The sequence below is a fragment of the Catharus ustulatus genome, chromosome 16, assembly GCF_009819885.2.
Source record: "Catharus ustulatus isolate bCatUst1 chromosome 16, bCatUst1.pri.v2, whole genome shotgun sequence".
Classification (NCBI taxonomy): Eukaryota; Metazoa; Chordata; class Aves; order Passeriformes; family Turdidae; genus Catharus; species Catharus ustulatus.
In genome coordinates, this window is record NC_046236.1 from 1,152,505 (window position 1) to 1,178,904 (window position 26,400).

General features: G+C 49.0%; 1 protein-coding gene across 1 annotated transcript in view; it reads right to left on the reverse strand.

Annotated features, from left to right (window-relative positions):
• Window positions 1–1,598: 1,598 nt before the first annotated feature.
• RAB40C (RAB40C, member RAS oncogene family) overlaps window positions 1,599–26,400 on the reverse strand; it is a 36,394-nt gene continuing 11,592 nt past the window's right edge. The window contains exons 2-6 of the mRNA XM_033074219.2: window positions 19,957–20,017; window positions 17,229–17,289; window positions 7,236–7,313; window positions 6,287–6,509; window positions 1,599–4,568 (exon numbers count right to left, since the gene is read on the reverse strand). Coding sequence (XP_032930110.1) covers window positions 4,288–4,568; window positions 6,287–6,509; window positions 7,236–7,313; window positions 17,229–17,289; window positions 19,957–20,017 — 704 coding nt within the window. The 3' untranslated portion in view covers window positions 1,599–4,287. The remainder of the gene's footprint in view (window positions 4,569–6,286; window positions 6,510–7,235; window positions 7,314–17,228; window positions 17,290–19,956; window positions 20,018–26,400) is intronic.

Sequence of the window (26,400 nt, forward strand, 5' to 3'; positions counted from 1 at the left end):
GGTGCCTCATGCCTGTGTTCTCAAGATCAGAAGCTGCAAGGACAAGCCAGGAACCTTCACCTCAGTGGTGTAAGGCTGGATGGAGGAATGAATGGCAGCTGCCAGGAAGTATGGTAGCTCCCAACAGCTGGAAATCCTCACCCACACCTTGGGACCCCCACCCATCCTCTTCTAGTGCTTCTTCAGCTGAAGGTGAACAACAAAGCAACTCTTCTCACACTGACCAAGCCCACGGAGTTCCAAACTGTTCACCTCCATGTGTCCAGGCACCAACTACACTCTAGAACAGGGATTTTTGGGGTCACTTTCAAAGAACCTGCTGTACCCAGTAGGCTCCTGCCCCTCCAATGCACCCACGGGCAGCTGCACCCTCATTTTCAAGCATCTTGCAGTTGCATGAAGGTCACCACCTCTGCCCAGCCTGCATGGGACAGTGGGATCAACCCAAGAAACATCACATCAACGTGGATGTGGAGAAACACACTCAGTGTCCAAAGAGCTGAATCATCCCAGAGCAACCTGCTCCCTCCTCCTTCCTCCAAGGAGCAGGGAGCCTTGAAGCTCTCCCAGGCTTCCCAGCCTGCTCAGGCTGTGCAGTGTTTTCCTGCCCTGCTCTTCCCAGGCAGACAGCTGCAGCCCCGCAGCCCCCGCTGCTCCGCCGTAATGGGCTCCGGCTGTCCCAGCCCCACCTGAAACCACACACAGCCTTTGTTTCAGCCCTGGGAGAGGAACAGACACTTCCAGAACCCCCTGAAGAAAAAGAGGAAAAAAAACCGGCTGTGTGACTCTTCCCTGACCAGGCTTTCACCTTAGCTCCAGGGTTTTCCAGGCTTCAGACACGATCTCATTTCCCCCTGCCCCCTCCCAGCCCCAGCAATTACTACTTAAGCTGTTAAAACAAGTGTGGCCAGTCTGGTACGAAGTGGAAAATCTGATCCTAGGGAAGTGAAAAGGCAGGGGAAAAGGGAGGTCAAGGGGAGGTGGGAGAAGGGGAGAAGAGGATCAGACAAGAAGTCTCCCTCCACTCCAGGATCAAATCCCCCTTCTCTGGGATTTCTGGTGGCTCCAAAGGCCACCCTGGTGTGACACTGGTGCTCCAAGCTACCTGCAGCATCTCCCTTTCAGTCCCATTTGTCCCAGGATAGCTTCCAGCCTGCTCCAGTCTGGGCAGGATGGATGACTGCTGCCACAGCACTCGCTGCTCCCCCAGGATCACCCAGACCCGAAGAAGGGATTTAAAGTTTGGCTGTTCTTGTCCTGTCCCTGTGGAGCGGTGACTGGGCACAATTCCGGGAAAACTGTGGAGAGCCTGCCTTCCTCCAGCCACCTACAGGCCCAACCCTGTTGGAGATGAGTTTGTGTTTTCTTAGGGCTCCAGTGGTACTATAAGAATCAAGAACAGATTTATCTTCTGCGTCTACAGAAAAACAATCATGGTTCCCCAGAAAATGTAACTCAAGCTATTTTGTGGATGACCTGGAAATGGAATACACACCTGTACGACAAACAGTCCCAACTCCCCAGGCACGGGCAAAAACACCACCTTTTTCCCTTCAACCTCTTCCCAGCCCACACAAAAAAGGATGCAACTTCTCCTCTTTTCAATTGGTAGTTCAAAACAAACAAAAAGACTTTAATTTATACAAAACAAAATGATGTAGAATCAGTTTAACAACACTGACTGTACAAAGGAATAAAAAAATAAAAGGATAGTCCAAAAAAACCCAACTCAGGAATGGTACAAGTGTTGGAGAGCAGCTACAGACTAGTGTTGACATCAGATGCAAGAATCTTTTCCTTTTAAATTAAAAAATAAAAAAAGTTTGTTGCTGGGCAATCACTCCAGGGAAATCTTCCACCCCCACTCCAGACAGGATCTGTGAGACTTTACAGGGTGACAAAACCTAAACCAACCACAAGGAAACAGTGTGGGGAGGTGGCACATGTGGCACAGCCCAACCAAAGCAGAGGTACGGTGAGTTCTGAGACATGCAGTAGCTTGGTGATTTCAGGAAGGATCCCTTTATCCCTCTTGTCCCGCACACCGGCACCGGGGCCCCGTGGTGCCTGGGGGCGATTCCCGGGAGGAGCCTGTGCTGGCAGTGCCGGTCACCTGTTGGCCGTATATCCCTGTGCTGCTGAGCCAGCGATTGTCTTCGGCTGTGTGTTAAGTGATGGGAAACAGGTGCCAGCCATCCCAGACAGGTTCTCCAAATCCCCCGGCCTTCGTGCCACTGGCACGGCCCGGCTGCAGCTTTGCTCTTGAGCCAAAGCACCCCTTCAAAGGATTCCTCTCCCCCTCCACCTGCCTGGGGTTTAATTCTGTCCTCGCTCACTTGAGCTGGGTGATAAAACACGAGTGAGCCGAGCCAAGAAACCTGCCCGGGCTGTGCTCTGCAGAGAGGGGAGGGGGAAGCCTATGGCACCTCCCAGGCCGGCTCTGGAGCAAGGGAGGCGATGTCCCCACAGGGGGACGTGTCCCTCCTGTCCCTGCTGCCTGGACACAGCGGGTCTGTCGGCCGTGCGGGAGCTGCAGTGGCTTCATTCTGCCCATGCAGTGCCCCAGGCTGCCTGGGAAGGGGGAGAAGAGCAAGCTGATCCCAGGAGGAGATGGCACCACTGTACACTTCACTTGCTACCACACTACTCACAATCTATACATACTGGCCACCTATGAGAACCTGCCACCATAGCCCAGCCCTACTGCCAGGCTGCCTTAACTTCTGGGATAAGGGCTGGGAGCTATTCCTCAGTTTCCAGGTAAATTTTCAGCACGGGTCAGCTGTGGAATAAAGCCAGGGAAGCAGGTGCACTTGCCTGTCTGAAGATCCATCCCGAGCTCTTGCCCCTCCAAGATCCAGGAGCTATCCCACAGAGCAAAGAAGTTGGCTCTCCTGATCTCCTGGGATTGCCCCCAGAGCCAAGTGATTTTGCTACTGAGGGACCTGGAGATTACTGTTTCCCCAGCCCAACCTTCCACCTTTCCAGTCCCTGCTCCTTCACGCTCCAGTGGGGAAAGCCGCTTCTGCCCTTTCCCACTTTCATCCAGGAGGAGCCAGAGCAGCACAAGGTCAGGCAGCATCTTTGGGAAAGCAAAGCTGGAAGCAGCCAGGATCCAGGGGCTGCCACATGGGGTGCTGATGGAGGGCACTAGAAGCGATGGCTGAGGCTTTGCAGCAATAAGGGACAAAATTCAGCATTTTTCCTCTGCTTTAGGCACAGTGCTTCCACCCCTGCTCCCAAATCCCCGATGAGAAAGCACAAAGTGAACAAGGCATCAGTCTAACCCCAGAGCTACCTCTTCCTACTGCCTGCCAAAACACTGCAGCCCCCAGGACTATGGCCTCACCACTCTGCTTCTCCATGCACTGTCATCCCACCCTGCCTTCGGCACTCACAACTTCCAGGGAATCACAGGAATAGAGCAGCTTGGGGCATGTTCCACACCAATTGTCCTTTCCTTCTGCACATGTAGTATTTAAAAACACCAGCACAAGCCCAGAGGTGAGGGAAAGTCTCTTAAAGCATTTATGTGTTTTCATTGGAAAATCCTCCACTTGTCCCCTTTGCTGACACTGGGAAAGTCAATCCAGTGCTTGTATTTACATGGCTGCATAAAATTCTCCCTGACTGCTTCTTAAAAAAACCCTTAAAAAACAAGTGATATTTATATATATGTATAATATTTACATAAATAAGCGAAGGCGGCGAACGGAGTGCTGCCTTCCCCTTTCCAATTGGCCGACTTTTGCCTTGTTTTCTGGTTTTTTGGCAACAGCAGGTTAACATCCTGGTGAAAACTGTCATTAGTCCCTGTTCCTTTTTTTTTTGTCTACATCCAACGATCACTATTGCACCAGCAATCTGTTCAGGAGGCCAAGAGTTAAAGTTGCAGCACAGACTCTCCTTGCCTACTCCCTTAAGCCTCTCAATCTTCGATTAAATCCATTGCTCCATTGAGACTGGATGAGCTTTTTTTTCCCCTTCCCCCCTCCCCAACCCGGCAGCTGCTGAATTTTCCACCCCAGGCCAAGAGGCAAAGCCCAAAGCATTCTTGGAGGGTCACTTGGCAGATCCTCTCCCCGCCAGCGCTGCGGGATCCAGCCGGCACCATGCTTCTTCCTATGCCAAGCCAAAACGTGAGCACATTCCTAACGCTTGTGCGTGCCATTGGAAAAGCAACCGTGGCCCATCCAAAAGGATCCAGTGGGAAAGGGTTCGGTGTGCAAACAGCTGTACATCGGTGGGTGGGTGTGGATCCGACAGAAGCTCAGGGTGCCCATCCTGCTAAGAGATCTTGCAGTTGTTGCGTGAGCAGTTCTGTGGGGGGCTCTGAGGCGGCCGGATGGATTTGGATCTCTTCAAGCTGTTCCCTTTGCTGCTGCTCCCGCCCCCACTGCTGGCCAGGGAATAGGAGCGGCCGTGCATCATCACTGCGTTCATCCCGTTGGCCATGGAGAAGGATTTCAGGTGGCTCTTGATGGTGACAGGCAAGGGCAGCTTGTCAATGAGGTGCACTGGGGTGCAGGACACAATGGCTCGGCAGCAGAGGTCCTGTAAGCTGAACACTGGAGGGAGAAAGGACCACACAGTCAAGGGCCAGGAGATCTCCTGGGCTGCCCTTCCCCCACAACTACTCCTTATGCTGCACAACACCAGCTCCTCAGGGAGATGTGTCAACAATGATTGCACAGGAGCCAGGAGAAGGGAGCAGGATATTTAGGACAAAAGCTTGAGAAATCAAGGTGAGCTGCGCTGTTGGATGTTTGTGCTTTGCCAGACAGCTTTGGTGTGAACACAGGGTTAGGCACTGCCAGCCCTGCTCTGCTCAGCAGCTGGGGCTGGCAGGGCCTGGCTCACACTCCTGACAGACACTTGGCTTCTCAACCCATTCTCTGGCAACCAGGATGTGCCTGGGAAAGACGCAACAGGGTCAGCAAGTCCTGACAGTGTCACCTGGGACCTGCTCAGGGGGCAGCCCTCTGCAGAACCCCCAGGTCACAGGCACCCCAACAAGCCAGAATACCACTCTGCCCTTTCCAGCTTCCCAGCATCCTCCCAGCTCAGAGCGCACCATGGGAGCCTGCCTCGTGAAGTCTCCTCTCCTTGCCGGGGAATTCGCAGCCAGGGGCCACACGAGGGCACTCGTCCTCCTGCCTGCCTGCTGCCAAAGCCATGCTGCCATTCCGGAGCAAACAGATCCCCATTCCCTAGGGAGCCCTCCGTTCATGGAATCACAGAATCATTTACGTTAGAAAGGCCTTCTAAGACCATTGAGTCCAACCATTCCCCCAGGACTGCCAACGCCTCCACTAAACCATGTCTCCAAGTGCCACATCTGCATCTTTTCTGAACCTGTCCAGGAATGGTGACTCTCCTGCTGCCCTGGGTGGCCTGCTTAAGTGCCCGAATACCCTTTTTGTCAGGAAATTTCCCCTAATGTCCCATCTAAACCTCTTCTGACGCAATTTGAGGCCGTTTCCTTTTGCCCTTTCCATTCCCCAGCAAGCAGCCTGCAGTTACAAATCCTTGGAAAAGATTCAGGAAGGTCTGTGCATTCAGCCCAGTCCCTGCCCACCATTCCTCCGTGACCTGCAGACCATGGCACAGCAGCCAGGTCGGGGACAGGAGCACAGGCAGAAAATCTGGTGACTGGGGTTGGCAAAACAGGATTTTCTGATCCTGGTGAGCATGTCACCCCAGGAACACAGATCTGCTGCTGCTCAGACTGCACTGGGAATAATGTGGGAACTGAGATTGTTCTGCTTCAAACTCAACAGGCTGAGATGTAACACGGAATCTGCTTGTGGTTTCCCTGCCTGTGGCACACATGCCTGCATAAATGGAATAAAAACCAGCCCACTGCTGCATGCTGACAGCAGAGATGAGATTTAGTCCCTTTCAGCTCCTTGAGCACACTCTGCTTCCCTCCAAAATGAGGAAGACAGGCTCAGGCAAGGGCAAGGAGTAAGGTGCTTACACTTGGATTTATCCCACACAGCTGTTTGATTGAAGTACTTTCAAGCTGGAAGCTTAATTGCCCTCAGCCTCATCCAGAGTAAGTGGAAAGGCAGATGATGCCCCAGAGCGCTTCAGGTCCTAGACATGCTGAGCTGCCCATCCCTATGCCAGCACAGGCTCAGCTTCAGCTTGTCCAGCCCGAGGCATTTCTCCACATCAGGTGGATGCAGCTCCCACCGTTGCACACCTTCCACCTGGGCAGCCACTGTCCCACGGCTGCATGCGAGCCCAAACATCCCACCAGCGCAGTCTCCTGCCCACTGACCTCGGTTGGGTCTCCAGATCTTCTCCATGCCGTGGCGCATGAGGACGATGCGGGACAGCTCCGTGAAGGACTCGATGACGTTGAAGTTGCACAGGGGGCTCACCTCGAAGAAGGTCATGCAGTTCTTCTCGGCGTAGGCACGTGCCTGCTCCGTCGGCACCTGCCGCTTGAAGGCCAGGTGCAGCCTGTTCCCCACCAGGATCCGAGGGACACCTGGGGCGTGCTGCAACAAGGAAAGAAGTGGAGAAACCATGGCTACACCCAGCTTAGCTACGCCCTGCTTAGCTGCAATAGTAGCCAAGGGAAAAGAAGCAGAAGCTGCTCTGTGGCCAAGGGACTGCCCAGCAGCACCTGTGTGGTGGGGATGACTACAGTAATTTCACGACCACAAGGCGCACCGGACTATAAGGCGCACTTTTTTTTTGCAGCGAGGCTCCTCCCCCAGCTCCCCCGGCGCGGTTGCTGGCCGAGGCCCCGCCTCAACCCGGCAGCCATTGGCCCCTGGGCCCGCCTGTACCCGGCAGCCGTGGCATTGCCAGCTCCCCCCACGGCTCACGGCTCGCACTTCCGGGGTGGCAAATGTCGTAACTTTGTCCATCAGATAAGGCGCACTGGACTATAGGGCGCACTTCCGGGTTCGGGGGAAAATTTTAGTCAAAAGGGTGCGCCTTATAGTCGTAAAATTACTGTAATCTGTCACCTCCCAGTCCATTCATTTCTGAGGGAACTTTCCTGTTTTTCTTGACTATTCCTGAACCCTTTCCTACTACTCCAGACTTACACAGAGGTGGAAGGCAGACACTTACTGCTTTGCTCCATTTATGATTGCACTGCCATCATGTCCCCACGACAGCAGAACTGTTCCTGTCCCCATATCAGGTAACAGCTTGGATGATGCCTCCCCATGTCTCTGCTATAGATCACTCCATGTGTTCTTCCATCCACTTACCTCATCTATTTCCTTTATCCATCGGTCTATCCCATCAAAGGACCAGCGATTAGTGATGTCATACACCAAGAGAATTCCCTGGTGGAAGACAGTCAGAAGCAATCAGGAAGTTTCATAGTAGGCAATGTAAAAGGGGCAGGACACCCGTGAAAGACCCCCACATGTAGAAACCAAGAAGCAAAGGGACAGAACATTGCTCCAGCTGCACCACTGGTGTGCTTATGGGGCAAACATTGAGACAACAGGGCTGTGCTAATACATTCCCAGGTCATTAGGGAAGGTTTTACTCCTGTTTTGGCTCTGGTATCCCCCAAATAATTTCCAAAGCTGCAGTCTCTACACAGGAGGAGGAACCGTCTTGGTGGCTGTATCTGGAGGAGCAAAACACACCCTTCTCCTGTCACAAATCTGATACAAACTCACTGAGGCAGACACACACCATTTTTTCTATGCCATTAACACAGAACAGCTGCAGTCAGTGGTGAGGTGGCAGCAGGACAGGAAGGAATTTTCAAGCACACCCCTCTTCTCCAGAACCTGTGTGTGTGTTACTGTGAGCCCTTTGCTGACAAGGAAGAAGATGAATAACGCAATAAGCACCAAGGATCTCCACAGACTGAGCTCTCCGGACTAGGATCCGTCCAGAGGTTGCTGAAAGTGTTTCCCACTGTCACTGCTACACTGGCAGAGAACGCTTTCTTCAGGCCAGAGGTACCTGCAGCATCCTCAGGTTCACAGCCACTGTCCCTGAACTCTACCTGCATCCATGAATCACTTCCCAATCACCTCCTGAGGAACAGCACATGGTGCTGGCAGCAGCACAGGCCTCACTCAAGGCAGGAAAGACACAGATCAGCTCTGAGGAATCTCCATCTCACCCCAAGCCAGGACCTAGGAGCATGGACCACTCAGGCCCACAACATCTCCCAGTAAGTGAGCTTTTCTTGACTCTGAGTATTTCTGAGGACAGACACAAGGAAAGTAGGCTGTGCCTGGCCCTGCAGGCACACAAATCAGGAGCTGCTGCTCGGTACCGGCTGGGCACAGACAACATTTATGGAATTGTCCTCAGCAGAGCCTTTCTGCAACCCTCCCGTTATTTTTCTGACTTCTTGTCACTCTTCTTTGCAATCAAGGACATTCCAAGTGACAACAGGCACTCCAAGTTGACTTGGCAGACTCACAGTACAAGATGCCTGGAATGGGAACTAGGGAGGAGGAGATTATCCTGTGCTGAGAGAGGAGGAATCCAGCTGGGAAGGCAGAGCTGGATGAAAGGGAACCCAGCAGAAGGAAGACTAAGGGCAAACCAAACCAGATCACTGAGCACCAAGCTCTGCAGAACCAGCCTTCCTTGAATCAGGGGTATCCTCCAGAACAAACATCCCCTATAGCAAAGCCCCAGCATAAGCAGAGACCGTAAATTGGCAAAGGAAGGCCTCAGCTTTCAGCCCAGTCCTCCCTAGGAAAGGGCTGGATTGAGCACAGGGAAGGAGAGAGCTGAGACACTCCCAGCATCTGTCCTGCCACTTTACTCTCTGAAATGCAAGATGTGCTACACAGCTGGGAAACACAAGCTACCCAGTCCTCCCAAGCTTTACAATCCTTGGTGCTGGCAGCCCCTGTGATGAACTGAGAGGAGCCTGTGCAGAAGCTTGTGTTTGATATACCTTTAAGTCACCAAAAAAACTCATTAATATGAAATATGGAGCACACAGGAATGATAAACTGGCATCTGGGCCACAAAGGCACCTGAAATCTCATAGTGAAGTCCCATCTGGAGCTCCCCACCTCCTGGAATAGCAGCAGTTCCTGGAATGCACTGGGTGCTCCTCGACCTTGTCTGCTTTTCTTTCAGCTCTTTTGGAATAAGCAGCTCTCAAAGCCTGACCAATTTTATAATTTTATGACAATTCAGATTCTTCCTTGTAGAACAATTCTGATTCTTGAGCTGTATCCCCAGTCCTCACTGCCCACTGCTTCCACCCCACGCAGCCAGTCTCCAGGTGAAGTTTGTTTTTTCTGTCCTCCCTGGCCCTCCAACACATCCACATCTGCATTTGTACCCCCAGAGAAAAGCTCAAATGCACAAAAATAGAAGGGCAGAGTGCACACAAGGCAAGTCATGTGGGCTGGCTTCATGTCTGACAGCCCAATACAAAGAGCAAGCCCTTCAAAGTCTGGGTTTGAGGCTGTTCTGTAGGACTTGAAGGTGAGTTTACATAATGGCAGAAGCATCTGTGGAGTGGGGGGAAGCATCTTCAGTTTCCTTCAAGGAAAGCCTGGAGCTCCTACCTAAAGTCCATAGTTTTTTGTAGTCTAATTTCTAGGACACTCCAAAAATTTCATAATCAAAAGAAATTGAAGTTGTTTTTGGTTTGGAGGAGAAAAGGATCAGTTTCGCCTAGATTTAGAGAGGAAAAATAAGAAGGAAGTAATGATCTTCCATAATTAAAAAAATCCCACAAAACCAAAGATACTGCTTCCCAAGGACCCAATCTGGAAATACCTACCAGCAGGATATATCCCATTTTAATTGCATATTGGAAAAAAACCACTCTGAGCTTTCTTTTAATTTTTCCTCTATTTGTTTTGATTTCCAGCTTCCAAGGCTACGTGTGAGAATTAATGAGAGTCAGGAAATAATGAAGCAAAGGATTTGATGAGCTCCTTCCAAGACAAATGGCCAGCAAGATAAATAAAGTCTACTTGCTTCATTTCTGGATTGACAAGTTCCTTCAGCCAAAAGAAATAGACCCAGGACCTAGTTTGTGATGATTATTTCTGCCAGGAAATAATAATGCTTGAGGAGGAGAGAGTTCTAAAGTTTGCTGGCAGCTTCTGCCTGGATCTTCTTTGAATATGAATAAGGATAAAACTTCAGCAAGAACACACCCCTATATTCTCAGCAGGGTGGAAGGTCAAGACCACAATTTCTAAATGCAAAACATGACACCTTGTCTGCCAGCTGAGCCTCCAAGCCACAGCACAGCTTCAGCACACATATTTAAAGCGAAGATTGTCCAGGAAAGCTTCTCAAAGGTCAGAAAACATGGAGGCCAAGCTGCCTGTGCCTCGATCCATCCACCTCCTGCCCAGCTGGGTATGGAACCCAGCTGTGCCGCAGCTCACCAGGGGAGGAAGAAGGCTGCTCAACCCCTGGCCAGCTCCTGGTGCTGCCAGACAATCCCACACTGCTTCCAAATAGCACTGGCGTCCTGCAGACACCACGTTTCCAGAGCACACATCCCAAACCCACTCTGTCATCACCGTTTCTGCCCCAGAGAGAACAGCACTCAGCCATGCACAGGGAGGGAGCTGGCTCCATCTCTGCAGTCAGTTCCAAGTAAGATCTGTCAGGCTTTTTTTAAGTCTCCTTTGGAATAACATGCACAGAATGTTAATTTCCTCAACTCGACAAATGAACAGCTTCCCATTTGCAGCCTAATCTTTTCTCCAAGTGCTTAGATGGTTGTTGACACCCTATTATCTCCACAGCTTTCAATTTTTAGTTTCACAAAGCCCTTTTGTACCATTATGTACCCCAGGTTCCCACAGAATGGGGTGAAAAGCTCCAGCTCAGCTTCTCAGACGAAGGAGACCTGAACTTCTCACAACCCTCCAACAGCCTTCCTTCTTTTCCTCCTCAGTCTGCCAGCTGCTGTGCGGGTAGAAGATGACTGGACTCATCCCCAGATCCATCAGGGGGTTTTTCACAGTTGGATTTTCAGAGTTCCGTTTCCACTACAGGGATTGGCACAACCCTTAGCAACCAGTGACAGAAATCTCCACATGAGTGCCCTGCATAGTGAACAAGGAGCATAGACAGACCATCAGTTATTGTATGGGGACACTTACTCTGCCAAAACTCAAATTTGCTTTCAGCAGGAACTTACACAAAGATCTGTCCACATAGCTAAGGTGGTGGTGAAGAAATATCATCTCTGCTTGCAGCAGGTTTGGACCAGGTTTATAAGCAAAAAGCTTTTAAAAGTAAGAGAAAATCAGTTTGCACACTGTCAGTGCAAAGCAGACTTGTCTAAAAAGGCTTCCCAGATGCTTTAGGGGCTTCCAGCACACAAGAAGCTGGTAGGAGCACTTGCACAATTGCCCAATGCAGGCAGGTGGTCAGGAAAGTGTCACTTGCTGATATTCTCCATTGATGGAAAAAAGCTGTTGCTGAAGAAAGCTGAAGAGTACCTCAGAGTGAATTTTCTGTCCCACAAGATGAAATAAACCTTAAACAGAAGATCAGTGCTGACAGGAAGCAGAACACTCTGTCTTCTGCCTGCTCTTTCACATCTCCATTTGATAGTGACTTTCCAGCTGGCACCTCGGACCTTGGCTCATGGGCAGTCACATCCTGCTGCCAAACCTCTTCCCAACAGCACAGCACATCACTTTTGATAAGTACTTTGGCAGGTAGGGCAGGCTCCTCCAGCAGCTGGACACTCCCATCCGAACGACCCAAGGCAGGTGAGGTATTTGCAGCAAACAAAAAAGCCATGAGGGAGGGCTGAACCTACACTTGAGTCTGCTGAGCTGCCAAAAATCCACCACCTTCCTGCATACTAGGAAGCCCTGAACAGGATAAACAGCAGCTCCTCAAACCACCTGCCTAAGCAGAACTCAACGATATTCATCATTTCTTTAGGGCTGCAGCTTTGCTGCAAGATGGGAGCATTTTATCACACTGTCTGGGAAGAGTTTGGCAAGCCACATTTTCAGAAACAGTTTCAATCACTGGCATATGAGGACATTAGGAACAATCCTAACACTGCTTCTTCCTGGCTCGATCAGGAAGCACCAGCACAACTCTTTCTCCCCTCTGTGATCACTCTTGGAATGGTTTGCATTTGTTCACAGCAGCCAGAACAGTCACAGCTGGTCTCAACAGCCGAGATCAGTGAGCCAGCTCTGCTGGAATGACTGAGACCTTGAAGCCAAGCAGAAAATGAACAGAAGTCCAAGAGCAAAAAAGACTTCTGCAGCACCTTTACACACGCTAAATAATTTTCACTGTACCCCATGCTGTGACAATTAACATAAAAATCCCTCTGCAAGCTCCAGACTGCCTGAGTTGGCTCTGCAGGGCACAACACTACTTAGTCTCCATCTCACCTTCCTCCCTGGCCCTGCAGTCACCATGATAGGCTGCACACTCCACCTGCCCCATCAGTGCCTGGAGGCCAGTGTTCTGCTATCCCAGACTCAAATGCTCCTCTTTTGCCCCAAAAGGAGACCCTAAAGCAATGTGCTCATGACTGGCTGGCCCAGCAGACCCCAAGAGAGAAGGGGATGAAGTGGAAACTCAACATTTAGGGAAGAGAAAAGGAGAGGAGTCCCAGGCACAGCAGCAGCACAAGCCTCCACCTGGAGCCCAAGAGCTCCTTGTGTCCATGACGAGATCAGATCTGCTAAGACAGGGCAAGAGACTTGGGATCCTCACAGCAAACCCTGAAGCAATCATGCTGGAAGAAGGGGCTGGTTCTTGCTCAGAGCCAGCTCATCAGGGGGAACAAGGATGTTCCACTGCAGATAATTTCAAGAGGAAGAAGTTCCTGCTGAACATCAAAGTCATATGGCTTGGGACCCAGCCCAGTGGTGTGGAGTTGAAATTGGGGAAGGCATCAAGGTACACAAGTCCTTTCCCTGGGGAGAGACCAGCCAGAAGTTCAGCCTGAGCACTGCACCAGGCTGTGCCATAGTGGAAAGAAAAACTCCCCAGAAGGTCTGCTCAGTCTGGAGACTGTTTTTCCATGTTGCAACCTCTCCAGGGTCTACCAGAGAAAATTCAATTCTTATCACTACACTTCAGAAACAATAAAGAGTGTGTGGGAAAGTCAGGCATGCTTCCCTGGCTTGGAGGCACTTTTCATACCAAGTATTCTCTTAAGCACTGGCTTAAGCCCTGGGTAAGGGCTGCCAGGCTGCTGAGCCAACTGCTCAACTGCCAGGCTGCTCTCGCAGCCAACCTGTACAAGTCCTCTCTGGAACCTCATTCTTCAAACTCCCTTTGTGCTCTTTGGTCCTCTACTCAGTGAGAATCTTCCACTAATTCTCAACATGAAGGTGCTCAAGGCCAGTTTACATCAAACTTCAAACAGAGCTTTTCCCATGCTGGCACCTCTCTTCTCTGCTGGATTTGTTCTTCCTGAGCTTTTAGCTTTTAGTTTAAATAAGCTATTTCTCTTGCCTCCAAGGGGATTTGCATCAGCCTTCCTATAGCACAAGTCTTGAAGTCTGATGATTTCGAGACAGTAGAAAGGAAAGCAAACAGCTGCAGCTAGGAAGCCAGTACAGCAAAAGCCTTGAATACATCGTGGAGACCATACCTGCAGTACTGCACCCAGCTCTGGGGCCTCCAGCATGAGAGGGACGTAGACATCTTATAACAGCCCAGAGGAGGCCATGGAGATGCTCCAAGCACTGGAGCCTGGCTGGGAGAGCTGGGGGTGTTCACCTGGAGAAGAGAAGGCTCCAGGGACACCTCCAGGGCCCTTCCAGGGCCTAAAGGGGCTCCAGGAGAGCTGCAAAGCTGCTTTGGATAAGGGCATGAAAAGACAAGACAAGGAGGAATGGCTTCCCACTACCAGAGGGCAGGGATGGATGGGATATTGGGAAGGAATTGTTCCCTGGGAGGGTGAGGAGGCCCTGGCACAGGGTGCCCAGAGAAGCTGTGGCTGCCCCTGGATCCCTGGAAGTGTCCCAGGTCAGGCTGGATGGGGCTTGGAGCACTCTGGGATAGTGGAAGGTGTCCCTGGACATGGCAGGAGGTGGAAAAAGATCGGCTTTAAGGTCCCTTCCATCCCAAACCATTTCATAATTCTAAATCAGAGAACTCAGAAGCATTTCCGTGTTTCTCCACCAAGACCACACAGGTTATGCTGTATTTATGCTAAGGCCATGCCAAAAGAAGTCAGCTTCTGCATACTGAAAATAACTGGAAGTGTTGGAAGTCCATCCTTGCAGTCACACAGGGACTTGTTATTCAAAACAAACGGTCCTCTTGCTTTGGATAACCAGAGTATAAATTTAGATACTTTATTCTTCCATTGAAAGTTGTGGTGAGTTATTTAAGAGACACAGTACCTGTATTCCTGTTAATACAGGAATAACACTAGAACAGTACAGGGGAGCCAAGCACTTGCTGAAAACAATCTTGAGTTTTACTCCAAGCCACCTGGAGAAAGAAGACTGTACAAGGACTCCAGTAATTTTCAAGAGGCACCTTCCTCCCTGTGCTCATCTCCTGGGCACTTTCAGAGGGCATGGAGAGACTTCTCTTGCCTCCTAGGCAGGCTTGCTCCTTAGGGCTAGCTTGCTGCTTTTAAGCATTGACTGTTTGGGCAGACCAGGACAAAGGCATCACAACAGCACTTTGGAAAAGGCATTTGTTGCAGGAGTAGAAGGCAGGTTTGAGTCAAAAGTATGAGCTACATCTTGCTGTGCAAGTGAGCTCAATTTCCCAGCATTCAGCAGTGAATTGCTCTCTACAGCTTCCTGAAAGGAGGTGGGAGTCAGGTGAGGCTTGGTCTCATCTCCCAGGTAACAAGTGACAGGGTGAGAAGAAACAACCTCAAGTTGTGCTATGGTAGGATCAGAATTTTGGGGCAATTTCTTCACTGAAAGGGTGGTCAGGCACTGGCAAAAGCTCTCCAGTGCAGTGGTGGAGTCACCACCCCTGGAGATGCTAAAGAAAACCCCACATAGAATGTGGTGCTGAGAGACATGGTTTAGCTGGGGGCTTGGCAGTGCTGGGTTACTGGTTTGACTCCATGACCTTAGAGGGCTTTTTCAACCTTAGTGACTCCATGATTCTGTAAAGCATTCCCATTAGAGGTTCCCCTGCCTGGATGATGAGGTTCAATGTCTCTCAGACTCAGTCCATGGGAGATGAATGAGGCAAACCTTGCTCATGTTCACATGAGAGGTCCTCCAGCAACACTGGTAAATACAGTTGAAGAAAGTCAAGAGCTTTACTTTGAGAAAGGAATAGAAAATCAATCCCTTTCAAGTCTATGGGCAGCCAGGTACAACACCTTGTGGCACCCAAATGTAAAGTCCAGGGAGAACAGGCTGCAGGAATCCCATGGAGGTGCTGTGCCAGTGGCTCACAGCTCCATGCAGCTTCCAGACAGGCCTGTGTCTCCCACCCCAGCCAATTTGAGTATTCTCATCACTGCTCATTTCAGCTTTGTGCTGTGCCCTGGTTTGCCCAGTGGCAGCAGCAGGTACTCTGGCATGTGGGCCCAGACTCTGAGGGTGCAGCCCTGCCAAGACACAGCACTTGCTCTGAGGAGGTCCCAGGTCACATCGAAGGGAGTAACCACTGTGCACAGTGGCTGCACACAGGGATAAAAGCTCCCAGGTGGCATTCCTGGACACAGTAGCTGCTGTTTTCTATTTCCAGTTCGATCTGAGCATCTGACACAGCAAGGTCTTAGAAAGAGCCTGACCAAAGCTGAGTTCTGTGGTCACCAGAAAACCACACTGACCAGCTCTGGTCACTTCTACCTGGTGAAGGAAGCAACGTGGCCTCAAGCCCACAGGTTCCACAATGAGGTTGTGGATTCCTGATCCCTGGAAGTGCTCAAGGCCAGGCTGGATGGGGCTTGGAGCACACTGGTCTAGTGGAGGGTGTCCCTGCACCAAGAAGGGGGGTTGGAATGAGATGAGCCTTAAGGTCCCTTCCAATGCAAACTGTGATTATGTGATTTGGGTTCCAGATTTTTCTAAACTGTAGTAAAGGCTGGAAAAAAATGAAATGTAGAAGCTGAAAGAAACTCAGACACAGGACTGAGCATGTGAATGGGAGATCCTGCACTCTCCCAGTGCAGATCTCCAACTATCCTTCCCTAGCAGTTTTCTGCAAGCACCAGGAAAATTGCCTCCACTTCAAAAGGAGCTGCCTCAAAGCATCCAGACCACCAGAGATGTGCACTCACATGAATATACAGGACACAGGGAGATCTCAACATCGTATCCCAGGTGAGGTGCTCCTATGTCTACAGCACAAGTGAATTTGCAGGAAGTCAGAGAAAGAGAACAACATGGATTTTGCCAGTTAGCAAAGCAAAGGTCAGATACAAGGAGCAAAAAGCCAAGAGTGGTAAAAGCTTGAGCAAAAGCACATTTCCCAAAGGCTGGGAATCTCCCAGGATACTGGCATGCTCAGGAGGCTGATATACAGCCTCAGACTCCTAGTGCCTAACAGAGGAGGAATTTTCTCTAAAGTTTTCCAACTTGGAAACAATAAGGAAAATAAAGTAACTCATTTAACATAGGTAAGTTATATCCTGGAGACATCTTGCCATGTTACTAAAAGGACAACAGCAGAACCGTGAGAGAGTACTATTAAACAGCAATTTTCCAGAGGACCAGATTTTTGTGCTCTTGAGGATCTTGATGCTCTTCTGAAGCAGGGCCCAAAGGAGAAACTCAAAATGTAACATTCTGCCTCATGTTTTGAGGAACACACATACTTTTACGTTCCAATTGAGCTGCTCTAGTTTCAAGTCTGCCTCAAACACGCAAGTAGGAGCCATCCCTATTTTTGGAACTGACTCGAAAGCAACACAGACTGGAAGAACTCCACTGGGAAAGCCAGTGCCATATTTAAACAAATTTTAAAAACCTCAGAAAGTAGGAGCTCCCACACTAAAGCTAAGGCAGATCTAGAGCAAGAATTGCCTCATCCTCTCTAACCCAAACCTCTCAGCCCTTCTCTAGAAATTTAGACTGAATATTGTCTGCATAGATCTCTTCTGTAGGAGTTTAGCAAAGTCTGCCATTCACTCCCCTCTCTCCCACCACTTCATAAGAACAGAATCCCAGGCAACAAGACAACATTCAGTGTCTCTTGTCATCTACAGAGATCCTTTTGGTGATCAGTACATTCCTCTTCAGAGCTCTTTACTATGGCAGGAAAGACTGACACAGCCTAAAGGAAAAGCAAATGTATCCCATCAAAGCCCTGAGAGCAGCACTTACCTGGGCTCCCCTGGAGTAGGATCTGAAAATGGTGCAAAATCTTCCTTGCCCTGAGGTGTCCCTAAAACACAGAAAAGTTACAGCTATGAGATGTGGAGAATTGACTCCTATACTGCACAACTCCTACTAGCCATAAAGAAATAAAATAAAAATCAGTGTTGATCTTGTCAGATCTTTAGGATGTGCATGGTACCCAAAGTGCTCTACATGGTGGGTTCTTCTGGGGAAGAACTGGTGGGTACATCTCTGCCTTTGGGTACAGGTTGTCACTGTCATCATGCTTCCCACGGAGAAGATACAAGCCCAAGCCACTAGGCTGCAGCACTACCTGATGATGTGTGAGAGTATAAATCACTTTACTTCCCTGGGCAAAGGATTTTCTGCCTAGTTCCCTTCAGTCCACAGGAGTTCAAAGTCAGAGTGAGTCTGCAAAGGTCTCCCAGCTATGGAGAACAGTCAACCTAAATGTGACCACTCAGAAGAGGACAAATTGCTTTGCACTAGGTTTCACTTATTTTTAAACATATTAACAAAAAATAAAGGGAATTCTCCTTATACCCAATCCCTGACAGACCTGGTCTATATACCCTACAGAAAGCTGAGGAACAGATGTGGGCCACAGTGTTTCTAGACCACTGTGACAATAAGTGGCTCTTCAGTCACTATCATTTGTCCTGCCTGGTCAAGGTGCAATTAAGTTTGACAACATTACCAGCACCTCTCAGTGCCCTTCTGGAACAAGATGCCAGAACACAGCGCTCTGATTTAACCAGGACATACTGAAATGCGTCAGGCTAATCAGAGACACATTATGGTGTTTCTCAAATCTACTCCCTGAGCCAGGACAAAAGACACTTTAATGACCACTGAGAAGGCTGAGGAATCCCTCAGCCCCAGATCTGCAGCTCTAGGAAAAACATACTGACCTCACATGCAGGGCATTTTTTCAGATCTAAAGCTTCGTAGATCCTAGACATCAATCTAACAGCCTGTACTCACATGTCATTCTCCCTAGACAATCAAATACTGGGTAAGTATGGTAAAAAGATTACACTAAGGCATCATCAATCACTGTTATCAGCTATTCAGTTTCTATGCTGTTCTCCAGTTCAACAATTACATAAAAAGATGGTTTCAAGAGGGAAGCACTAAGTTACTACACACTTGGGGCTGAAATGTTAAAATAGCTATCTTACAAGAGAGACAAGAATGCAAGTGGTACATAAAAACATGGAGGCTAGAAGAGATAAATTAGCTGCTTCTGTTCATTTTGTAAGAAAAATGAGGACAGTCAGCTTCAGAGAGCAGGGGTGTAATTAAATCACCAAACTACACACTGCTAGAGTCAGCCACTGAGGCTGAGAACATGGAGTGCATTCGTATTTAACAATTCAGACATGTTACTAAATATTCCTGTTACTTGACCAAGCACCTGTAAGGGGATATTTAACTCCATGTTTTAGGACCTGTGTCATTCCCTGCCAGATCTGTGTGAAAACCAGGTAGGGATAGACCTCACCTATCCTGTCCTGCTCTTCCCTTCCTCTTTCATCTCCACAGACTGCTGTGTCAGCTCTTCAGCAAGTTACACCTCAGACAAAGCTCAGCCAGAAGGACTCCAGCTGTCCCTTTGGTGCTGACAGATAAGGCAGGGGTTACTCCTCCCATTCAGTTTTCTCCCATCTCTGTACCAGTGTCCGGTCACTCCAGTCAGTCCTGCTCTGCAGGGGTTCACCTTACCCTGACGCTGTGACATCTGTTCACAGCTCCTTTTCATTTTCTACTCAAGGCATTGAGAAATATCCAGCTGCTGAGGGACTTACGGTTTCATCAGTTTTATTCTTCTACTCTCCTTCTCTTGTATCTATTTCTCATCCTTGGATTTCAGGAAAATCCAGTATTGCTTCCAAAACAATACTAGGCCCTCAGCGATCAAGAGCCGTATGGGAACATAGAATGATGTTATAGTTTGACTGGAAGGGATGTTGCACACCAACCAGTTCCAACCTCCTGGCATGGGCAGGGACACCTTCCACTGTCCCAGGCAGCCCCATCCACCCTGACCTTGGACACTTCCAGGGATCCAGGGGCAGCCACAGCTTCTCTGGGCACTCTGTGCCAGGGCCTCCTCACCCTCCCAGGGAACAATTCCTTCCCAATATCCCATCCCTCTGGTAGTAGGAAGCCATTCCCCTTGTCCTGTAATTCCATGCCTTGTCCCAAGTCCCTCTCCAGTTCTCCTGGAGCCCCTTTAGGCCCTGAAAGGGGCTCTGAGGTGTCCCTGGAGCCTTCTCTTCTCCAGGTGAGCACACCCAGCTCTCCCAGCCTGGCTCCAGAGCAGAGGAGCTCCAACCCTTGGAGCACCTTCACAGCCTCCTCTGAACCTGTTCTAGTATATCCACGTCTTTCTTGTGGCAGGAGCTCTGGACAACAGAACTGCAGGTGGGGTGTCAAGTACAGAGTAATAGTGAAAATGGTCGGTTATAACAATGACTGAATTCAGACCATTCTAGCAAAGAGCAGTATGGTGTTCGTGCTACCTGACTGACAGAAAGGAATCTCATTTGCCAGAGTAACTTTCTGGTAAGAACAGCCAGGATGTCCCACCACACCCCAAGGGATGGTTCACACACTCCACAGCCTGGTACAGCATCCCCCCAGCCCCTTGTCCCTACTCACCTGGCCTGAGATCCCAGGGTTTGGGTTATAAAGGCTCAGAAACACTCACCAGAGTTCCAGCTTGACTCTTCTGCCATCCAACAAGATAGTAGTGGTCTTGTAGTCAATTCCTGAAAGAAAAACAATGAGAAGCTGAGCAAACTCTGAGAACACCTTCAGAGACGCACAAGAACCTTGCTCTGCCCACGTGGAGCTCTCATTTCATGTTTCCGAGAGGGATGTTTCCTCCTCTCCTCCTGCCTCTTTGAGCAGGGCTGCAGAAACCTACCAGGAGAGATTTCTCCTCTGTGGCAAAGACTGCTCTCATGGAGCTCTATCCCTCCTCCCTGAAAAATACTGTTAACCCCTACATTGGCTTCTTCCTTGTGGTTTTAAACCACTTAGAACTTGAGCTGTAGGAAAGGTTGGATGGGGCAGGTGTCCCTGACCACGGCACAGGGGATGGAACAAGGTGAGCTTTAGGGTTCCTTCTGACCCAAGTCACTCCATGATTCTCTGAGATTCAGTGATTTGTAGCATTATCCCATATGGCAGTGATAAATGAGACCTTTGGGGGATAAGCCACAGGCAGAGACAATTTACTGCTACATCTGCCTGCAGTCCCAGCACCTCTCAAACTCCACTGTCTGCAGTTACAGGACATTTTGGGTGCTGCCCCTTCTTTTAAGCAGCTCTGGGGTGTGGATCACAGAGGTCCAGGTAAGGCAGGACACATTTTCCCCTTGTGAAGGGCTGAGAAGCAGCACAGGCATCTGCTTTTGCTTTTCATAGAGCTCACAACTCACACAAAGGGGATCCACTACCTTCAGAGAGACAATAAATTTGTTAAAATTGGGAGCCTGTCTCACAACTAGACTGAGAAGCTTAAAAAAAACCAAACAACTCCCCTTGCAAGCAACAGGCCCAAAGCACATTGAACACAGCATTCCTCGCAGCCCCAGGCACAGGGCAAGAGGTAGAACTGCACCTCCCACCTCTTTCCCAAAGCCAAGGGGCACCAAGAGCCCAGAAAAAGCAGCTTCTTGGCTCTTGTTAATAAGCTTCCAGTGTACTGAAGTTGCATAAATAAAGCATAGAGCACCATTACTGCACACCCACTTAAGTATCAACTCATTTACAACCTTTTAATAAAGCAGAGTCACTTCACTCTAATTACATCAACTTCAGTTTTTCTTCTTGCCAACAGATATCAAACTTTGAATCTCTATTAAAACCCCACACTGTTGTGTTATGACCTGCATTTCCCTTTTCCTGCAAGGAGAACACTGCCTGACAACCAAACAGACAAGTTTGTCAATAAAGCAAATGGATTCTTCTGAGTCACCCACAGGAGTTCCCTGTTAGTAAAAAACGAATTAGATTTCAGCCTTCATAGGATGCTATAAAAAGCAATAAAGATAATTATCTTAAATTCTAACTATTTCCAGTGCTGTATCACAGAAAATAGGCAGTTTACATTTAATCTTCCTCCAGAGACAAGTGAATGATCTGTATTTATTTTCAGGCAGATTTAAATCTCCCTCATCCCCAGGATGGCGAGGAGCAGTGGGAGTAAGGCTGCTCTGCTATCAGAAGGAAGTATGCAGACATCTTCCCTTGCCAGTTCCTGAATCAGGATCTGATGGGCTGTTAGGGAAGGGGCTAATTAAGTCCACTGCTCTGCTTCAGATGCAAAATCCCCAGAGACTCTGCCCCCTCCTTAGGCACAAGAGCTGCTGTCAGCAGCGAGTCCAAATCACGCTCAGTGCCAGCAGTGCACGGGTGGAGCAGTTGCATGAAAGCACCACGGAGGGGGGACAGGGACACTTTTCAGGGCATGGAGGCCACATACTTCCAAAAATACCACTGCTGAGCTGAAACAAATCGCTTGACTACAGCTTTTAAAAGTGAGAGAGGTTCAGTTTAACTGGGAAGAGAAGGAAACTTGTTAATGGAAATGTCAAATACGCAGATGTCTCCATTGTGCTCTCACCCACTAACTGCCCAGCCTCCCCAGAGGAACACGGGTTCCCTGTCCTCAAAACTCATTACTTGGTCACCACAGAAATGCTTTAAATAATCCATGTTCTTCTGAAACTATACCACATACTTTAACCCAGAGGGACACCAGTCTTAGGGCATTAAATACACTGGTCCAAGGAGTCACACACCCTCCAGTTAAAAGCAAGCTGGTATCTGGTAATGGGCTGCACTTTTTAACTTGCAAACACCCAAACTGAGACTAGGACTGAATTAACAAAAGGTTTTGGGGAAAACTCTGCCTACAAGCTCATTAATGAAAAGCCTGCACAACTGCAATCTTTTGGAGAAAATTTCAGCTTTCGTTTTCCATAAACACTCAGTGCATCAAGACAGCTCCAAGGTGCTCCCTGGTTTTGGTGTGTGGTTTTAGCACTGAGGAGCTGCAGTTCACAAACACAGCTCTCCCACGGCCTGCTGGTGCCACAAAGCCTGCATCAATCAGAGATGCCCTCAAAATCACGGGACTCACCATGGTGGTGAACACCAGTGGCTCCTTATATTTCAGTCCTAGTAACACACAAGCGTGTCCTGAGCTGCAGCCCAAGGCACTGCCCCGTTTACAGCTCACAGGGAAGCTGAGAAGCCGAGCTCTCTTCCCCAGGCCCAGCCTACAGTTCAAGTTCAGCCTTGGCTCCCCCCCGTCCCAGGTATCTGGGGTCAGAGGTCCACACCCACTAAATGCCACCTCTGCACTGAGGCTGCTGGCAGTGTGGAAATCCATGGCCATACCATGGCTGCCCCTCTGTCTTTACATTTCAGGCAGCTCAGACACAAGGAAAGTTTCTAGAACTTCCTTTCTGCAGGTGACAGGGTTTCTCCTACCTGAGTATCACCTCAGCTTATAGCCAAGCACGGCTCATTTCGGGACAGACACTGCTCTGCTGGAGTGGCTCCGAACCCACCGCCCTGACAGGGAGGGGCCAGCCCCAGCACCGGGATGCTCCTGCAGCACACACAGCCCACAGAAGTGATCCTGCCCAGCCCCGCGGCAGCAGCGCTGGGGGAAAAGAGAACACTCTTGTTTAGAGCCGATTTTATATCAACTGATCTCTTTCTGGACCAATATTACCATGATGCAACAAAGCAAATGAGGCTCAGAGAACAAGTCTGAGCTGTTCTCTCAGATTTAGCATTCAGGTCGACTCCGTGTTATTTTTCCAGCCCTGCTTTAGACTCCTGCTTACACTGATGTCATCCCAGCCCCATTCCTGGAGCAGAGAGCCGACCTGGCACAGGCAAAGTGCAGAGGGATCTGCTGTACCAGGCCTGATGTCGGACACCCAACAAGGAACTGGGTTTCATGCAAGGCTCCAGGGAATCCCAAACCTTTATTTCTTTCCTTTGCCAGCTACTATAAGGAAAACCTAAGAAAGCAAGTAATTTTCCCATGGGAATCCATGGGATGTGTTGTAGGAAACTCTGATCTCTTCCAAATTACTCATGCCCAGCACAACACACCTCACATCAGTTATCACATGAAAACTTCACACCCAGCCTGAGCTTACTTAAAGCTTTCACCCAAAAGATGATGCTCGATGTGAACAGGAAAAGCAAAACTCCTCCAAGAGAAATTGCAACTTTTCCCCAGCACTTGATACTACTTTGTATCAGGCTGTTCCCTTTCCCCCTGGGAATTCATGGCTTGGACACAGGTGTACGACCACTTTGCCAAGCCTCTGCCCTGCATCTGCATGACCAGCAAAAATACAGAAGAGGCAGCAGCCAAGCAGGTCTATGGATGTGGAAGTCACACTGGAAAAGGGAGAAACACAAGGGAGATTGTGCATTTCATGCTCTCCCTTTAGAGTTTAATCTCTCAGGAAAATTGCTGTAAACAGCTCAAGTGAACAAAGCTCTATAAATATTTACTGCTGAAACACGGCGGCCTCTGGGTTTTGTGTGGGTCTTTGTTTCAGAGGAGTTTGCAGTTGCCCTAATGTTGGGTGGGGGCAAGAAGGGCACCTCCCCTTAAAAAGGCAGGTTTGAGCAAAATCTAAGAGCAGCCCGTGCCTCTTTCCTCCTTTAGCTTTCCAAGGTGATTTCAGCTCCCGGGGTAATGCCAGAGCCAACATCACATTTAAAGTTATTGGTCCAAATCAAGTGTCCTCCTCCAGGGATGCTCTAATGATCCAACTAACAATTCCTGTACCTACACAGACATCAAAGGTACAACCAGGACTCACCCCATGACAGGGATGAAGAGCTCATCCCACACTAACCAAGCCTTCAGCAGGTTTTCCTGAGACCTTCCCCAAATGCTACCAGCACCATCTCCAGTTTGCATCTGCAGTGTCTCTAAGAACATAATTTATTCACAAATCTGGGGCAGAAGACATTCCAGGTAATGCTCAAAAATCTCTTTCCAAAGGAAAAAAAAAAATTAAAAGTAGTAACAATAAATCAGTGTAGTCAAGTGAAACACTGATATCGTTTTAGGACAAGCTTGCTTTCCTTCTGAGAGAGACTCCTCATCACTTGCACTCATTTCCAGTTTGCATGATTCAGATTGGCCAAAGATACTTTTGCCATCTCCTTTCTTACACGAATGTTTTGCTTACAGGAGCTGGGAATCTACCTCACTGTTAGTTCACCCACAAAAAAACAACAGCGCACATTATTTTAACTTCATTAAAACTCAGTTCCCACAGCCTACAGATGTATGCTATATAATGCAACCACAGTTTTTTTCCTCCTTTTAAAAATTAAGTTTGGTTTAATTTATTCATAATTCAAAAGAAGATAACCAACCTGCTTGCAAAGTGATACAAAAGGTTAACAGGCAAAATTGGAGGTGTACAGTGATGATGAACCAAGGCCAAGCCTTTACTCAATGCATCATATAAATAAGAAATAAGATAAACTGAGTGGACTTTTGTTACCTGACTAATGCTGCAATTCAGTGGGTTGTTCCTTTATCTACAGGCATAATTATGTCAGAGTGGCTGCATTCTGCAATTCTGATGGCATCTGAACACTCAGAAGAGTACTGAGGGTGAGCTGTGCCTGGTCTGCTGCAGCCCCACAGAAATGCTCTGCTCGACTGGCAAATATTATGACTGGCTCAGCCACCACACAGTGCCTCACCCAGCCAGCCTGGTGATAGACTTTGATTTGTGATTGATTGTCATTAGTGCAGCTGAAGCCACCACACCACAAATGTCTAAAATGTTGGATTTTCCCCCAAACACCCGCAGCCTCCTCTGTTTGATCACAGATCATCAGCTCTGCCAAGTGCAGAAAGTCTAGGGCTCTTAAACGGTCTCCCTAAAGGTTTGTAGGTCTAGTGCCACACTGATCACTGGCAGCTGGGAAGAGGGGAGAGCACAGGCTGGAATGAAAACATAGAGAATACACATCAAATATTTAACTTGCTGAGATTTCACAGTGAACTTGAGTAACCAGCTGTGAAGGGCTGGTCGTGCTGTGTGGCACCAGAGAGGAGCCTTGGGAGAAAGGGATGCAGAGCTCTGACAGCAAGGAGCTGACACATTCAAAGACATGCCATGATTATAAAAGAGGCCAACAGCAAGAGCATCCAGCCAGGAATCTGTAACCAGTGTTGTGACAATCCTTCCTGACTACACAGCGAAGGATCAAACTCACAATCACCCAGTGTGCAGCTGGGCTTCGCATGTTCTCACTGCCACAAAGGTAGATAAACATCTAGGAACAGTTTAGAGTGGATCAGGGGACTGCAAATCTGTTATTGTGTGTTTGCAAAACAAAAACATTAAGAATGAATCTGTGCTGACGCTTCTCAGCAGCAAGGATTCCAGGAGCTGTAACTAAGCAGAGATGGGTAAATTTGGTTTTAAACCTTATTAACAGTTTAGACAATGCTGTGGACGCAAAGAACACCACAGAAAATGAGAATTTTTGTGAGAACACAAACTAAACATGAGAACCCTGTCCCTTCTGGCCAGGTTCTCCATGAGGGTCTGGTCAGGGTGTCCCCTCTGAGCCCACTTGCAGGGCTGGCAGAGCCTGGCTGGGTGTCACTCAGGCTCCCCCTGCCATGGTCCCCTGGCACACCATTGCGGACATATCAGCGTGTTTTCTGTGAAAAAGCTATCTGTCATCTTACTGGTGTGCATGCAAGACACAAGCTGCTGAAAGGTCCCTCCCTCTCCCTCCAAAGGACCTGTGCCACCCTTCCTACTGGACTAGAAAAGGAAAAAATAATCTGTGTTGCACACAGTGCACAGGCTGCCCCTCTGCCTGTGTTGGAACTGGAGTCCTTCTGTGCTCTGCTAAGTCCAGCCTAAGGCCATTAGAGCAGAAATTCATTTATCCCAAATGCCAGCAACACCCGAGCAGCGTCCAAAGGTGACTTGTTTATTCTACCAAGTCCCTGGGTGTCACAGATACTACCAAACCTTTTCAAGATGTTACTAGTCCTTTCCTAAGATAATCCATGCCTTTCCAAGTCATGACTGACACGGTTGGGACATAGAAAACCTTACCCCTGTGT